Genomic DNA, 18,548 nt, shown 5'->3' on the forward strand with positions numbered 1-18,548 from the left:
CAAACTTTAAAAAGAAAAAAAAACAAAATCAACACAACTTTAGCGAACAAATTAAACAGTCTTTGTTTCTCATTTTACATCATAAAGTCCCAGAAGGGTAAAAGCAGTGGCACGAAGATACGAGTTAAAAATACGAGCAAGAACAAAGAAGCCTTTTAACACTGACTTTACTTGTCATAGTCAACGTTTCCTGCTACTGGGCAAAAGACAAAAACAAGATAGGAAACAAGAAACTTCGAACTGGAAGGCTTTGTTTTCCGAGACAAAGACTTTCCATAAAATTACAAACTGGCAAACTGTCTAGGTTGACGTCTACCTTAGAGGTGGTAAACCCTAGGGTTATGTTCGCTACAGATCAAAGACAAGAATACAGAGTCAAACTGCATCCTAAAACAAAGTATTACACAAATAACTGAATTATGAAAAATAATAATTTAAAAACTCCTGTCGATATTATAAGAAGGTAAAGTTCACGGGATAAGAATACCATAATTATATACTAAAATAAAAAAATAATTAAAATACAATTATTTCCAGTGAGAAGCCATGCTTTGTTAAAATTTACTGAGTGTTTGTAAATGTTGGATGTAATAAATTAAAGTGTAAAGAAAATTTAATAAAATAAAAGAACAAATATCATTAAATAAAATATCACTGTAAAGAAAAGTATTTAAGATATCACTGTATATAACCTTGTAATTAGTCAATATGTAAAATATTTCGCTGAAGCACTGTACGTTCCAATATAAAGTGCTCATGCTATAAACGTGTGAAATAACCTAGATGTAGGTTTGGAGTCTAAATTCCATCCGATAAGTTCACCATGCACAACTGATGCATTCATTTCTAAACAATGAGTAAGTTAGCCTTCCTGATGACAACTTACCAAACATATAGACTGATTTTGTTTGTTGAATTTCTCGCATAGTCACTTGATAGTAATCTGTGTTTACTGGCCCTAATTTTTAGATGATAAAACAGAGGAAAGTCAGCTAGTCAACATCACCCATTGCCATCTCACAGGCTACTCTAACCGAATAGTGGGATTTAAACGTTACTTTTATAACACACCAAAGTTCCAAAGTGTGTGGCCCATAGTTGGGCGCACTCCTCTGGCCACGCTCGGCCCTGTATGGACTGAACTTACCTCTGTAACATCCATTATTTTGATTGCTGCTAATTGTCCTGTCTTGGTATGGCGACCCTAAAAATAAAATAATAACAACAATTTACTACAACAACACAATCTACAAAATCAATAAATTGTCATAAAAGTTGTCCATCATAATTGTATTCTAAGACTTATGGATAATGTCTTTAATTTGTCTAAAGCTGTTATTATTTGACTGGTTTATATTTTTAGCCAATAAATGTCTTTCAACTTAAAATATTGATGATAATTTATCATGTAATAAGTTATCAGATTCTTCTCCATATCACTAGCTGAGATATCAGTTCGACGCATGGAGAAGATATGGGTGCTCTCAAAAAAGGAAGGTCCGAACGCCAACTCCACCTATGACACTCCCCAGAGGGCCCTAAGACTACATATCAGTTTGATTAAAGAATTAGTCTAGCGGTTCGCTAACTATAAGTGGACACATATACACACAAGACATCTGTTAAATAATTGTTTAGATGTAACACTGAAATGTTTATTCAATCATGTATATATTTATTGTGATTATTTATAAGAAATTATGATATATAGCACTGTTTTGTGTAAACGCCTTCCATTGATTTTGTCACTTGATGGCCAGGTTTGTTTCAAAGACTGCCAGTTTAGACAATGACGAAAGTTAGTGCTATCCTCTAATTAGCACAGAATGCAGATTTCCTAAGAAACGCCACCCGCCCTTGTCCTTGTTCAGCAAAGATTATTACAAAATTATTACTGACTGCAAGTTATTTTAAAATATCAACTTTCACCCCACTTGTACATGCAGTTCATGGTTTAATTTGGTTTCATACAGAAACTAAAGACTAAGAGGACTTTCTACATCACTAAGCTATGTTTGTTGTTTCTTCTTGTATTTGTATCAAGAGTCGAGGACTGTTCCAGAGATAAAACGTATTTTCTGTGTTCTCCAGACATTATAGTTAGTAACTGCGTTGATTTGACTTTCATTCATTTTCTATGTTCTTATGTATTAACCATCACCAAATTATTCTGTTAAAAATACGTTAGGTTAAACTTTAAACACATAGAGTTATGATTTAGTGCAAGTTCAGAATTGTTTCAAATGTTAGACATCGAATAAAGAGGCGTCGTATTAATGGTACATGGATTAATTAAGATAATCAAATATTGTTGATGTATTGTCTGGTTTTTGTATATAGAGTGTTAATATGGTGGGAAAATAATTCAGACTGTTCAAGTCTGAACTTTCTTGAAATAATTCCACAAACAGATACACCACAAATACTGAAGGTTCAGAGTGTAATATGAAACCTACAATATAGATACCAAAACGTCATCAGCCAAAAATTAGTCAGTGGCTTCCAACAAAATAAAATATTTCATGAACTCGTCTTTAAAAGGAGATGTTTTTCTTTTACTGCATATAACAATATGGATTTTAACAACTGATTTATATTACTTCTTCGGTCTTTACGTTCTATGTACAGAATGATAAAATACAGATTAAAGTGAATTTCAATAAAACCAAATAAAAGCACGTGCAGATCAAGTTTCTAGCATAATATTACATTATATTCTTTCAGTAGCCTACTGACCTATTGGCAAGTGTTTGAGCACAATGAACTTCTCAGTTAACAGCAGTTGATTCTTACTAGTTCGACTTTTTTCAACTACTTTATGTTTCCTAGATGAAATTATTGGCATTATTTCTATGTTCCTGTCCCTTGTACTTAGTAGGACTTCCAATGTATAGGGAGGGATATTTGTCTCTTAGTTACAGTCAAGCAGTGACTGGTTGATAACTTCTACTTCATATAGATGTGACTACAATGCTTTTATTTAGAGTTTATACCAAGGTATTCAAGTCTCAACACTTAATAACCTTTTCTTATTTAGGTGCATCTTCCTCTAAAAAACTACAACGTGTATCTATAATGACTCAACAATTTTACATTATTGCGTGTTCTGTCAAGTACTCAATGACCCGGTACGGCCCTGAAATTTATAAGGAACTTAGAAAAAAGTTAATTGTAAATAAGTTAAAATAGGCAATCCACTCTCATAGTTGGCCTGGCATGGCCAGATGATTAAGACGCTCGACTCGTAATCTGAGGATCGCGGGTTCGAATCCCTGTCACACCAAACATGCTCGCCTTTTCAGCCGTGGTGGCGTTATAACGTGACAGTCAATCCCACTATTCGTTGATAAAAAAGTAGCTCAAGAGTTGGCGGTGAGTGGTGATGACTAGTTGCCTTCCCTCCAGTCTTACGCTGCTAAATTACGGACAGCTAGCATAGATAGTCCTCGTGCGAAATTAAAAAAACAAACCACCACCATAAATGTAGACAATATAACGTAATTCCTAAATAACTTAGGGCCGAATGAGGCACCAATGTACCACGATACTAAAGGCAAACTCGAATATTTAATAAAGCCACACTACAAAACTGGATCAGTTATCACCCTACAGGTGAACACAACAAACAATAACGGGTTATATCAGAAAATATATAAATAACACAACAGACAATGACTATCAAATCAGGCATATATTGATGCTTCAAATAAACGCATACATTCACGAACAAGATAAATTTGCAGAAAAAATTAACTTCACTCATCAATTCTCATAACATGAAGCATCCTAACAACACTGACACACCTAAACACCTGGTAATACACCTAAATAGGACCATTAAAACACAGAAGCAACTGAGCCAACAAAGTTTGGTTGGTTGGTTGGTTTGGTGTTTTATGTCACAAAGCAACTGGGCTATCCGCGTCAAACATTCGGTAAAAAGTTAAAAGTAGTAAAATTTATAAAAGCAAATTAAAGCAAAATTAAACAAATTTTGAAAAACAACATAAATAGCATTAAAACCTATTTTTACATCTAGTCTACAGCAGTAAGTGAAAAACTACAGTAATACAAGTTGTAAAGGACTTTCTGTAGCATAATTGTAATTATCCCAACTCGCCAGGAAGACTAACAGGTAAGTTCAAAAACCACTGTTAGTAACCTGAAGTTGGCCTTTCTAGTCCTGATTCCGAGTTATTTGACGTTATGGCTATCTTCAGAAAGTAAAGTAATAAATGTTTAAAAATATTTGTAGCAAAATTTTAAATAAAACTCGCTAGGATGACTAACGGGTTGTTCAAACAGCAGCATTAATCACCTGAAGTTGGCCTTTCCAGTCCTGGTTTCGAGTTATGAGCCAATAAAGGACTAAACTTCGCCCTAACACATAAAAAATGTCAACCCCAGATCAATGTTCCTCTAATTGTTCCAATCCATGTGCAGAACGAAGTTTTTCATATGCACTAGTATCAAGGCAGTGTGCAAGTGTTCGTTACCAGTTGTTTGTGTTTTTTTTTCAGAAGGGTGGGGGTATTTTTAGGCCATCGACTTTATTGGATCATTAGGCCTCTTTGCAATGCTACCAGTTGGTTACTTAGGCTTTAGACCTATCAATTGCTGGGGTCATTAAGGCCGTCACGTGATGAGACTCCTCACCATTACCGAGGATGTGCGCGGCTGGAATAACTAGGTGCGCAGCACTTGATAGGTTGTTTTGCGGCCGCGCACTTAGATGGTACACTGCCCTAGATACAGCTATATAACTACAGAGGACACAACGTAGAGCCAATATACCACAAAAAGAAAAATAATAATTTAGAATCAATGTAGAGTAAGCAGTACAGAAAGTCAGGAAATATCAAATCTAATACAATGTCACTTTCACAGATAAAACAAAACCGCCGCTATGAACTAAAACAAAACAAAACACAATAGTATTTCTACAAGTAAACAAAGAGAAATACATCATTAGCTCCAAACTCTAGTTGAAAATGGTTACTAAAAGAAGAGTAAATCTAGTCCAACTGCAAACAAAGATTTATCAATTTCCAAAGAACCATGAAAAAACTTAGTACAGAAACAGTTAAACAACTAGGAGCACGGCACATCCAATATATGTAGTTCACCTAAAATTCACAAATAAGGATACCTTCTCCACCTCCAACGTTGACTACAGAGACACGTCATGTTACCCCTTAGCTAGATATATATTAATTACCATTAATCGGTAAACATTTTTCACTTGTTAAAAACTCAGTTCACTTTGATATTCGATCACCAGAGCTTTACTATGGGTACTGAATATCTGCAAAGGTTTCCCTTCTTTTTTTACTCATTTTACATTTGAATATAGCTTATTATCCTCTCACTAATGAAGCATTCCAAATCAACTGTGTGGTAAGAATACTAATTTTGTGTGAAAGAGTTCCTAAGATGTTGTTGGACTTGGACTTTTAGAAGAACAACAAAGTAAGATCGTTCTTCTTTCTTCGATCTATTTTCTTGCTAAACGAAATGACCCCTAATGTGGTTTCTACGGTACTTGAGCACCACAATATGTTTGATTTTGCCTAATCAGAGCATATTAGACTATTAAACCCTGTTGCTTCAGAGCCAGTTACAGCCATATAAAAAAAACTGCTGAATACATTAGATAATCAGATAATCCATATACATTCATATTGTGTGAATTTTATGACAAGTGGCAAATTTGAACAGCTTTAAGCCTGACTTTCTTGACATAAACATAATTCTCTGTAATATCTAATTTGTTGTGCTCTCTCATTATAGTTTCCTCAATACTCTGTGGACCACTTTAATAACTAATTTCCACGATGTATTCTACTTTTCAGCATATTTCTGTTAACTTGTTATTTAATTCTAAACAGCCCTTCTTTAAACTGGTAGTCGCTCTCAACATTCCTCTGTATTTCAGCCATCTCCCATAAACCTCCCCAACACCTCTTTAAATTTATGGCCGCACAGACTGAGTTTCTTAATGAAATTTTCGTGCCACATATTTATGTTTTTATTGTTTAAATTTCATTACAGTCATTTACTTCTTAATTTTCATGCTGTTACATGAACTCCAAAACTTTCTTAATTTCTGTTTTTCTACAACATGGTCCAATTTCAATACATCGATTCCGCTCTTAACATTAAAATGTTATATAATGGACTTCAGTTTCAATTCTTCAGGCAGTGGCAGTTAACTTACAGAGTAAAAGTATATTTTAATGTTTGTTTGTTTGTTTTGGATATTCGCATATGCTTACACCAGATCTAGTACACTAACTGTTCCTGTTTTAATACGTTAGAGGGAAGACTGCTAGCTAGCCAACTCTTGATTTATTTATGTCGAAGAGCAGAATTTAACAGTTGCTCTTGTACGCAACTACGGCCTCAAAGTGAGAAGCACAATATTTAGTAAGAGAACGTGAGCCATTGACTTTTAAGTTAACAGTTCAGCACGTTCTAACATAGGCCACGTCCGGCCCTCTTAAATTGTTAAGAATCACTTATGTTCCATACTAAAATACTTAAGAGCTACATAACTAATTAAATTTGCCTATGAGATCACATTTCGAAAATTTCTACCTTTAGCACTGTGTAATTACTTCCTTTTGCTTGTATCTTCTACAATGAGGCTCTCGATTCTTTTTCATTTTGGAGTATACAAACTTATAAAGTTTTAGTATTTATTTCAGAAATAATGTAACATTTTCAATTACGTTTAATGTCGTTCTTTTATTTGGTAATTATCCTATTAACTAAATCGTAAAACAACACAATATATTTCAAAACCTGAATTAATAAATATTTTGAAAAATACAGATATAGCACACAACTGTGCAGTATTTCATTAAATTCACCATAACAAAAATGGGTCACTGACAGGTAATGCACTTAATAGCACTGCATTCCAAACCCATCTGGGCGCGGTTCGTAAACTGAAATACATATCCCACTAACAGAAATTCACTAACATTACTAAGAGACATTTTAATAAAGCTGGCTCTCATCATTGATATTTATACAGCTGTTTCGAAACATTTCTTGGAACTGCATGATTCACCAAGAATATTCTAAACAATGGCCGCCTACATTTATTCAAGGGTCTTAAATAAAATTTTAAAAAATACTGAAACATTTTTAGTTTTTATAAAAAGATATTCAAAGCATGGATTTTTCGTTAATCATATATTCAGAGATTCTACACGTTACTTTCTTATGTGTTTTTGCTCTGAAAACTGAATACGAGCTTTGCAATTTACTGGATCGATCTGAAACCGACTCGACTGCCAAGTACCGAAGAAGCCCATAGATTTTACTGTTTGCTACATAAATGCGCAGCAAAAGCAGAATCAGTTTGATGAACCTGTTGGTCGACTTTACATACATTATCTATAATATGATCATGAACCTACAACGACGACGTCACAAGAACATAACTCATTTTCTTGTATAGTGCAAAGAATAAAAGAAAACAGAAAAACATATATCGTACAGTAATGTGCAGAAGTGTAAGCGCAAAGTCAGGAATTATATTTCAGGCTACTTTCAAAGAACAGTGGAAGGTAAAACATTAAAATTCTATTAATCTTTATATTCAGTTCAACACAAAATCAGTAAAACTGCTTAAGTTTAGCAAACAGTTAACATTTTGTTTGCCTCCCTTTTGTTTTAATAACTGCTGACAGTCTTTCAGATATCGTTGCAACATATTTAAGCAAAGTACCCTTGGGGTTTTTGCTCTTAACGTCTCTAATACACTCTTATAAAATTTCTTTACAAGTAACGTTTGATTTGTAAAGTTTTTGAAATATCAAATTCGAGATCTGTTCAATTGGGTTCAGATCGAGGCTCTGAGGGGGCCACCACTGCACCATTTGAATGACTCCCTCGGCTTTTTCTTAGCTAAGTAACTTTTGAGTAGGTTAGATGAATGTTTGGGGTCATTATCTTCTTGGTAGTAGAATCCTTTATCAAGAATACGCAAACCACTGGGTATACCATGACGGATCAGTTATGTGATGGTACTTGCGCTGATCCGTTATTCCATCTATTTTGTAAATACCTCCTGTGGACTCAAAAAAAAAGTCACAAACTATCATAATTCCTCCCTATTTTAAATGCTAGGTGTTGTGCATTGAGTTAAGTATTGTTCGCCTTCCTTCTGCCGGTTGTGCAACCTACGCTTTGAACTAAATATTTCAAACTCTGATTCGTCTGTCTGTAGCACACTTTCCCAATCATCAAAAGTCCTGTTTTTGTACTTTTTAGCACATTTCATTCTCTTGACAATATTTATAGATCGAGGTAAAGGTTGTTTTTAACTTTTAAACTACCAAATATTCCATTCTTTTGAATATCCTTGATACTGTAGATGTGGACGCTTTTCTGCCAATTGGTACGTGGTCGTTTACCTCACACTTGAGATCAGTGGCTGTCTTGCTTCTTACCGAAGGCTGTATAAACGAAGATATTTAACATCAGTATCATTTAGTTAAGGTTTTTCTGTCTCTTCCTTTTCTATTTTAAAATTTACCTGTCTTGATCTCATGATCTAAGGTGTACTTGACAATGTTTGGCGAGCATTTCAAATCTGCAGCAATTTGTCAGAGAATCCAACCAGCATCAAGTGAAGATTTTATGCGAACTCTCTGCTCTACTGACAATTATCTAAGTTTTTTGAGCCGTAGCATGTCAACAAAACTTAATACATAGTGTTAAACACTGTTCTTATCAAGATTTGTGGAGTGAAATTATATTGATTCTTTGCTAGCATATATCGGTACCATATGTTAACTTCTTTCTATATAATTAAGAAACTGCACGGGGTACCACGATAGTTATTTCATACCCTAAATTTGCCCTTGGTGCAAGTATTTGTCAATTCTAAAGAATGATAAGTTTTCTCAACCTAGCTCATTCAGTTATAAACAGGGATCAGTGAAGCGTTATCACAGTGTTGAAATTTACATTCAGTAACGTCATACAAGAAGTAGTAACATAAAATTGGAAAGAAAAACAAAATATTCTCTTGTCCTGACACTTTTTCACAGTTCTGTGTATAATAATAACTTCCAATCACAGTAAGTCCTAAACTTAAGAGAAAAACTAAAAATCACCATGACCATCAGTATAACTAATTAAACACAATCTTACGTTTCAAATTATAAAGATTAGAATACATTGTTTCGTTGGATGAGTATTCTGTTATTATTCTAACAAGGTAACTTCACTGTGATAAAGAATCAACCATTTTAAAATATATCATATATACATAACTGATTAACCACTTTGACATACACAGTACCCTGTATTAATAACAAAATTATTTACCGGTATTATTCTGTTTCAATGCACACACTGTACCTCCCATTATCTATCACGTTGATGTAATTTTGCAGGGTTTAAAGTTGTACGGTTACTTGCGATACTTTACTTTGAGCACTAACACCGTAATTAAAACTTGTTAGTTTCCACCAACTGACATGCCGTCTTCACGTTAAGCAAATAACTGTGTTTTATAGGTTTAATCATTAAAATTATTCACCGTTTTCTAACCATAATTCTTTCACTCGTGTATGCATCAATGCTCTATGCATTTCTCTTGTGCAGCTAAATAATCAAGTTCGGTGACTAGCTTTAACGTAAACTAATATCACCGTATAATATATTCACATTACCTTACTGAAAATGTCTGGAATAACACATCACGAAATACTATTACGTTGGGTTTAAAGCAAAATTAAAAATATAAACAGAACCAATAGCTTAAGTTTACGAATGCATACGTGAAAAACATATTATCAATACATAAACAGAATGCTATAGTGAATGACAATGTTTCTGTAGTGTTTTAAGTTATTAATATTATATATTAAATTCACAAATTTCGAGTTCACTTAACTAATCTACGAATACATTTGACAGAGTATCTTTAATGTACTTTGAACTTCCATACTTGCTGGATAGAAGTATTGATTTATGTCATTCAATACTTTTATTACCGTATTTTACGCCTTGTCAGACGCTACATTGTGGAAGACGACCCTAATTTTGGTTTGGCTTGTTTTGAATTTCGCACAAAGCTACACGAGGGCTATCTGCGCTAGCCGTCCCTATTTTAGCAGTGTAAGACCAAAAGGAAGGCAACTAGTCATCACCACCCACCGCTAACTCCTGGGTTACTCTCTTTTTTACCACCGAATAGTGAGATTGATCGTCACATTATAACGCCCCCACGGCTGAAAGAGCGAGCATGTTTGATGCGACGGGGATTCGAACCCGCGACCCTCAGATTACGAGTCGAACGCCACCTGGCCATACCGGGCCCCCTAATTTTGGAAAGACAATTCTAAGTAAAAATATTTTAACTCAGTAACCAACACCTTGATGTAACCTTGACTTTTTTCAACCTACTGAGTAAATACAGTCAAATACACCATATTCTTCACAGTATCTAGACAATATTAGTTTGAATGTTTTATGTTATTGAAAATACTTGTAGTTGGTAAGTAATGAGATTACAATCTCTATGAGAAGCCGTTTTGAGTAGACCCTAAACTAAGCTATTGCCTTAACCCATTACTTTTGTCTGGGAAAACGCATAGGGAGTTTTCAAGGTAATTTAAAGAAAAAGTGCGTCTTACAAAGCGTAAAATACGGTACATTTAGAATTTTATCGCAAAGGTACACGTTTGTTTGTTTGTTGTTGTTGTTTTAATTTCGCGCAAAACTACATGTGGGCTATTTGCTCTAGCCGTCCCTAATTTAGCAGTGTAAGGCTAAAGGGAAGATAGCTAGCAATCATCACCCACCGACAACTTTTGAACTACTCTTCTACCAACGAATAGCGAGAATGACCGTTATACTATAACACTCCCACAGGTGAAAGAACGAGCATATTTGGTGTGACAGGGATTTGAACCAGCAACACTCAGATTGCAAGTTGAGTGCCCTAACCACCTGGGCCTCGCAAAGCTACGTGATAGATTATCTGGACTAACAAGATACAAGGAAAGCAGTTTTTCCAATGATTATATTTTTTTCTGTTTTTTAACTAAAGACCAGCTAGTTCCTATCCCAAAGTTTCACGGACTGCTTTGTAGAATACTAGCTTTTCAAGAACTTTTAAATCACATTGTAAAACAATATACTTGGAACTTTAGTTATATTTTCTTTTCTGCCGTCTTTCGAACCAGCTAAAATCTCCTTGCGGACTAGAGATCAAAAACCACTGATTCGGGACAAGAATCGTGTATCAACAGACTAATATTTCGGGTAGCTAACTAACACACCAAGCCTAATCGGCCAGTGAAAATCTCTATATACTTTAAAATACTGTTAAAAATATTGTATTCCTTTGGTTTGATAAAATCGTTGCTAAACATCAGCTGCACACGCACAATATATTAATGTTTCAATAAAGATCTACTTCACGCATCCTTTTATTAATATCTTTATCTATAATGTTTCTTTATTTTAAACCAAAAATATTGTAACCGAAGGTTTTCTTATTACATCTCTATGAATATTTAATTAAATATTCTGGGGATGTTCGGCTCAGTGGTCATTGTGTCTTTTGTGCACCTGAGGTTTCTTGGTTCGCGCCCTGTTGCTGGAAAAGGTTTGTTTGTTTTGAATTTCGTGCAAAGCTACACGATGGCTATCTGCGCTACCCGTCCCCAATTTGACAGTGTAAGACTAGAGGGATGGCAGCTAGTCATCACCGCCCACCGCCAATTCTTGGGCTACTCTTTTACCAACGAATAGTGGGATTGATCGGAACATTATAACGCCCCCACGGCTGAAAGAGTAAGCATCTGTGGTGTAACAGTTGTCGGAGAAAGCAAAATAGCGCTGCGTACTTTGGGACTGTGTGTTCATAATAAAAATGACGGTCAAGTCCCACTATTCTATTAGAGTAGTCCACCAGCTAGCGGTGGGTGATTCTGACTAACTCTTTAGGGCTTTGTAATTAAACATGTCTACGCTGGTACCCTTTTAGTAGCTTTGAGCGAAATTCAACAAATAACATATTTTACGGCTTACAGTGTAACTTGATAATCTTACCTATTTCCGTCAAACCAGACCAAAGAAAACTACATATATTTTACAGTGGTTTCGGTGTAATGTTATACAATCTCTAAACAAATAATTTACAAATATTCGTGAATTCCATCTTATGAGCTTATTGACCTATCTTTAGTTAACTACTCAATGTAATTTTATGAAAATATATAGTAGAGTTGTTTCATGATTCAAACAAATGAAAAAATTATACGTTGCTTTTTGGGGATGTTGCGCCATGTAAAGTCGTAAGTTTGTTTTGTTTGTTTGTTTTGGAATTTCGCACAAAGCTACTCGAAGGCTATCTGTGCTAGCCGTCCCTAATTTAGCAGTGTAATACTAGAGGGAAGGCAGCTAGTCATCACCACCCACCGCCAACTCTTGGGCTACTCTTTTACTAACGAAAAGTGGGATTGACCGTCACATTATAACGCCCCCACGGCTGGGAGGGCGAGCATGTTTGGCGCGACTCGGGCGCGAACCCGCGACCATCAGATTACGAAGCGCACGCCTTAACGCGCTAGGCCATGCTGCATAATGGACTATTCGCGCTATGCCTGCCACAGGAATTTCAGCGTTTTAAGAGCTCAAGCTGACTGCTGAATCATCAGGGTAAGGAGGCTAATAGTTAAATGTGTGATAATCTAAATACTTGACTAACGATATCACTGGTAATAAATCACTTTTTAATACAAACATAATTTGCATGTAAATTTCCAAGTATAAGATTACAAGAATAAAGTTTAGTATGATGTAGAAATCTTTGAAAATAAAACCACGTATTATTATTTATTGTTGTGCCAAACGTTTTCATACAGAACATTTATTTGTTTGTTCTGAATTTCGCGCAAAGCTATAGAGAGCTACCTGCGTCAGCCATCCCTAATTTAGCAGCATAAGACCGAAGTAAAACCAGCTAATCATTACCCCCCACTGCCAACTATTGGGCTTTTTGTTGTTGTTTGTTGTTTAACAACCAATAGTAGGTCTGATCGGATATTATAACGTCTCAAAGGCTGAAAGGGCAAGCATGTTTGTGAATCATGTGCCCTAACCAATTGGCCAAAAAACTCTCAGGGAATATATATAATTATTTATGGCTCAGTTGCTTGGTATAGCATTATTTAATATGTGCACGACCGTCCAGCAGTATTAAGAACTTAAGAGCGTAACAATTAAAAACAATTTTATGTCAGAGTGTGACAAACATTCACAAATTACAGATACCTCCTAGAAAGTGATAAAATCATCTTTGTAACAGATTCGCGATGATTTTACTGAATTCAATGTAGCCAAGAGTACCCTCTGTACGGTGCAAACAGTGTGCTTTTATTACGTATAGTTGGGACTTCTTTGAAAACACTATAGTATATAAACCTTACATTAACCCAGTATTCTCGGCTCCTTTTTATGATGATGTTTGATTTGTATAAAGCTTATAACCACCAATTTTGACGACTGTTTTGGAATTTTCTGGGGTAATTATGGTTTTTCATTCAGTTTCAAAACAAATAGTCAACTAACATCGGGGATGCAGACAGGTGAACAATTAAACTGTTTTGCCGGTCATGAAAAAGGTTTGGACAGTATAGGAGGGTTAAAGTGACGGTCGCAGTCATCCATATAGTATCGACATGTCTAAATACACATGGGCATAAATGAGCATCTTAAATCAACACTTCCAATTGTCATGGTATAGTATTATTTTTCACCCACAGATCTAAAGAACATTTCTTTTCTATATATATTATAAAAATACATAAAACTACAAAGTTACAGTATATAAATATATGGATGTACAAACAAAAATACATTGAGACATGAATACAAAGTAGGAAAATGGCGATAATATGTGTCTGCTATCCTTTTATTTAAAATGTATTTTTTTCTTTAACTACATTTCAGAGTTTTCGATTTGGGTAAAGAGTTTTGTTCAAATAATACTTTGACTTTCCATGTTTTCAGAGCACGCAAGATATGGTTTCGTTAATCGGCAACTATCCAGTTTTCTTGCAGGGAAGATATAACGTGATGTCCACTCGGAGAAAACTCTTTTCTGTTGGTTAATTACTTAAGGTTCAAGAGTAACCTCACCCCAAGCTCAACTTCTGTTGGACACGGATCTTGAACATAAGATACATATTTGCGCAAACTTGTAGAAGAATTAAGAATTTTCAAGAGTTACTGTAACAATTTTCAGTGGTGTACGACAGTAAGACCCAATGTTAGCCTTTTCTTATTTTGATCTCTTAAATGAGCTTGCCAGTGTTTTCTATTTCTTATTTTAACCTTATAGCATATTGAATCATGTCCTTAAACTTCAGAAGTACATGCTTAAACACCTGAATTTTGTATTATTTTATTTAAATTTTTACCGTGATGTTTGCCTAACATTTTCACTGTAGTTTAAACTTACTCTTTGATATTTTAAATGCACCTTTTCACTTCATTTAATATTCACCAGGAGTTAGCTTTCACTATAAGTTTAGGGTTTAACTTATGGGTGAGTGGAAACTAAACTGATTAGAGCTTCTGAATAAAGTTTTCATGTTACTCTTATCACTTCAATACACACCACTGAACACTTACCCATGTTTTGTTATTATCATTCTTGTATAAATTAATATTTGTGCACTATATTTCTATCGATGTCAAGTCTTTGTATTGTAAGCTAAAGAGATCAATACACTTTGTAATACAATATTTTCCGAACTTCCAGTTAGCAGGCCTCACTGACTGTTGTGCAGGAAAACCCATTTGTATCGGAAATACACGACAGTAAGATTGATTCAATCTAACTAGATGACCAAACATCTACTAAACTATAAATATCTAAAATAAAACCAAAATACATTCATCAAATATTCTATTTTATGAACTAGATCAGAAATTAAAAAACATAACAAATGGGAGTAAACAGTTAAATAAAAATATTTAGTTTTTTGATTAATTTCATATTGATCTTTATTTCAAATTTCAATTCAAATAAAACATTTGGTTTGATACATTATATATTTACAATATATTAATGCGTTTTTCTCGGATGTTACTTACGAGTTCAATTCGAATAAGAATGTAGCCCCATAAGGCCTAGTATGAGTGTTGTAAAGGCCTAGTTCTGTGCAAAATAACCATTTGACGTACCATGTTTGATCGAACTTTTCATCTCGCCACAGGCCTTACGTTAATCTTCTGTTCAGATGTCACACTTCAAAAAAGCTGTTGTAAATTCTGTTCAAATAAGTTAACGTTGAAACGTCTTAAAATAACTACAAAATATATGCTTCTTGAACTTGTCAGCGCATCTTTCGTTCTCTTAAGTCTGTAATTACCATATGACTAAATGCTAGTGTATAACCTACTAAAAATTATTCTTTTGTTATTCACAGATCTCGGATAACTTCCATCAGTTCTTTCTTGAGCCATATATCACTTCTTAATTCAAACACATACTATTTGTCAGAAACAAGACGCATGCAGTGTTTACAACACATTAACATACGTATGGTTATAAATTGTCTCTTAGTGTTGTTATATTTACACTTAGTAATCTCTGATTTATTTCCTATACGAGTAATTACGAGTACGAACTGTTTTCCCTTTAATACATGAAAAACATTTACACTAAGCATTCTTAAAGAAAAATGGATATGACCTAAAATGTCTTTTAGGTAAACACTGGCGAAGTCGAGCGCCTGATAAGTAGGCAGTGGATTTCAACTTTTATGGATTAAAAAACACGAGTTAAGACTGTTCATCGTAACAGCTGCCACTGCGGAAGATATGTACACGTCAAACAGTTTTGTACAGTAACCCTGAACGTTCATAGCTACCTCTAGCCTCCGCATAGGTACATGTTATGCACAGTTTAGATTTTTTATTCACCGTGCAACAAAGCACGTAGGTAATACAATTTTACTGAGCTTTGTAGTTGTCGAAACATCTTTAGATAAACGACGTCTTGTTCCTGCAAATAATGTATAACATTACACAAAAAGTTTTATAATTTTAAGCTTTTCTTTCAGAGTTGAAAATTGTTCTTTGAAAAATATGCAATTTTTAATTGTTTATATTTCTTTTTTAATTTCGCGCAAGGCAACACAAGGGATATCTGAGCTAGCACTCCCTAATTTACCAGTGTAAAACTAGAGGGTAGCAGCTAGTCATCACCACCCACCACCAACTCTTGAGTTACTCTTTTATCAACGAATAGTGGGACTGGTCGAATATTATAACGCTCCCACGGTTGAAAGGGTGAGCATGTTTGATGCGAGTTAGGCTACCCTTTCACCAATAAATAACGGGATTGACCTACATTATAACGCCTCCACGCCTGAAAGGGCGAGCATATTTGGTGTGACGGGGATTCGAACACGCGATCCTCGGATTTCGAGTCGAGCGCCTTAACCACCTGGTCATGCCAGGCTTCTTCAAGTGCCTCACTGTGTAACATTTGTAGATGCACAAAAAAAAAAAAAAGAAGCAAAATTCAAGGCACCTTTCGAGACAAGAAATCAACGACAGATAATATAAACCTCAACTGTGAGTTTGGGTTTACTCATCATGCACTTTGTTATCAAATCAGTCTCACTAAATGAGACAAAAATCCAACTTTTACCTAAAAAAAATATTTGATAGAAATGTCCACAAAACACCGCAACTATTTAGATGCAATATACACTGCTGGCCAAAATCTTAAGGCCAACATAAAGAAAAAAATATGCATTTTGCGTTATTAGACTCAACCACTTATTTGAGTAGAGCTTCGAAAGATGAAAATAAGAAAAGGGAAAAAAAAAAAAAACTTTTTTAGTATTTAAAAGGGAAAATGTGAACACTATTAAATTAGCCTAAATACTAGCTGGCCAAAAGTTTGAGACCATACCGAAACGAAGCGTTAATCGGTAAACACGTAACGAAATTTAGCCATTTGTGTTCAAGCATTAACGTTGTCAACATCTCCCACTGACATCTCCCGTGTTACATTGAGTGAAAACATGGCAGTGGCTAAAAAGTTGACAGAGTTTGAACGTGGCAGATTTGTCTAGCTTCAAAAGCAACGTGCCATAGATGGTGAAATTGGGCGTAGTAAAACTGATGTTGCAAACTTCTTAAAAGGCCCTGAGGGATACGGAACGAGAATTTCAAGTGGTCGGCCCAAGAAAATTTCGCCAACGTTGAGCAGGAGGATTGACACCAGCCGATTGTCGAACCAGATTAAGGCCCTTACGGATGCAGAATGCAGCTCAAGAACAATAAGACGGCATCTACGAGAGAAAGGCTTTAAAAACCGTAAACGTCTTCAAAGGCCACGCCTCCTCCCACACCACGAAACAGCTCGGTTAAACTTTGTTGAGAAACACAAAATATGGGACGTAGAAAAGTGGAAGAAAGTTTTGTTTTCTGATGATAAAAAATTAACCTAGATGGTACAGATGGCTTCCAACGTTACTGGCACGATAAGAATATCCCACCGGAGATATTTTCTACACGACACAGTGGAGGAGGTTCCATCATGATCTGGGGTGCTTTCTCCTTCCATGGAACAATGGAGCTTCAGGTTATACAGGGGTGTCTAACAGCAGCTGGCTACATTGGCATGTTGGAGAGAGCATCCTTATTGACTGAAGGCTCTCGCTTGTGTGGAAATAACTGGATCTTTCAGCAGGACAACGCTGCAATCAAAGGACTTTTCATGGCGAATATTCTTTTGGCATCTAGCGTGTTCGCCTGACTTTGAAAATGTTTGGGGTGGATTGCAGGCAAATAATGGACGTCAATGATTCTTAAAGCCACTTCACCATCATTCCAGCCAGCCTTCTACATGCCAAAACGATTGTTTGCAGTTATTCGCAATGACGGCCGTGCAACTCACTACTGAGACCTCTCGTTGGGCATTTCCTACCCTGTTTAGGACTTCTTTTTAGTATGGTCTTAAACTTTTGACCAGCTAGTATTTAGGCTAATTTCACAGTGTTCACATTTTCCACATTAAATGCTAAAAAAGTTTATTTTTATTTTCTCTTTTCTTATTTTCATCTTTCGAAGCTCTACTCAAATAAGTGGTTGAGTCTAACAACGCAAAATGCATATTTTTTCTTTATGTTCATTGGCCTTAAGATTTTGGCCAGCAGTGTATTAGAACACTCTGTTCAAGAAGTTAAAAATATTCTTTAAAAATTAGCTTTCAAATTCCACGCCCTATATTCTTAAAAAAAAACAACAGTGTACATCGAGCTGAATGACGAAATAAAACATTTTTAAGGCAGGTAATGATTATCCCAAAACAACTTTATTTCATAAAAATTTTCTTCATTTAAGTCTAATAAAAAATGTAAACAATAAAAGTTGCATGTAATTCTAATAATCAATTTTAGCTGTCTATTGTGATAGGTAAAGACTAATAAAATATGAGATATTCAATAAAACGTTTATTAATATAAATACCAACATGTCAGTTTTAGCTTGTA

General features: G+C 35.1%; 1 protein-coding gene across 4 annotated transcripts in view; it reads right to left on the reverse strand.

Moving 5' to 3' along the window:
• The window catches only part of LOC143232276 (serine/threonine-protein kinase mig-15-like), a 117,046-nt gene that overhangs the window by 87,033 nt on the left and 11,465 nt on the right, over positions 1-18,548 (reverse strand). For all 4 annotated transcript variants that reach the window (XR_013017473.1, XM_076467470.1, XM_076467469.1 and 1 more), the window contains exon 3: positions 1,148-1,204. Coding sequence is in view for 3 of the 4 variants with exons in the window: in XM_076467470.1 (XP_076323585.1) it covers positions 1,148-1,204 (57 nt within the window). In the remaining variant the exon portion in view is untranslated. The remainder of the gene's footprint in view (positions 1-1,147; positions 1,205-18,548) is intronic.

This window comes from Tachypleus tridentatus, chromosome 11, assembly GCF_004210375.1.
Source record: "Tachypleus tridentatus isolate NWPU-2018 chromosome 11, ASM421037v1, whole genome shotgun sequence".
Taxonomy (NCBI): Eukaryota; Metazoa; Arthropoda; class Merostomata; order Xiphosura; family Limulidae; genus Tachypleus; species Tachypleus tridentatus.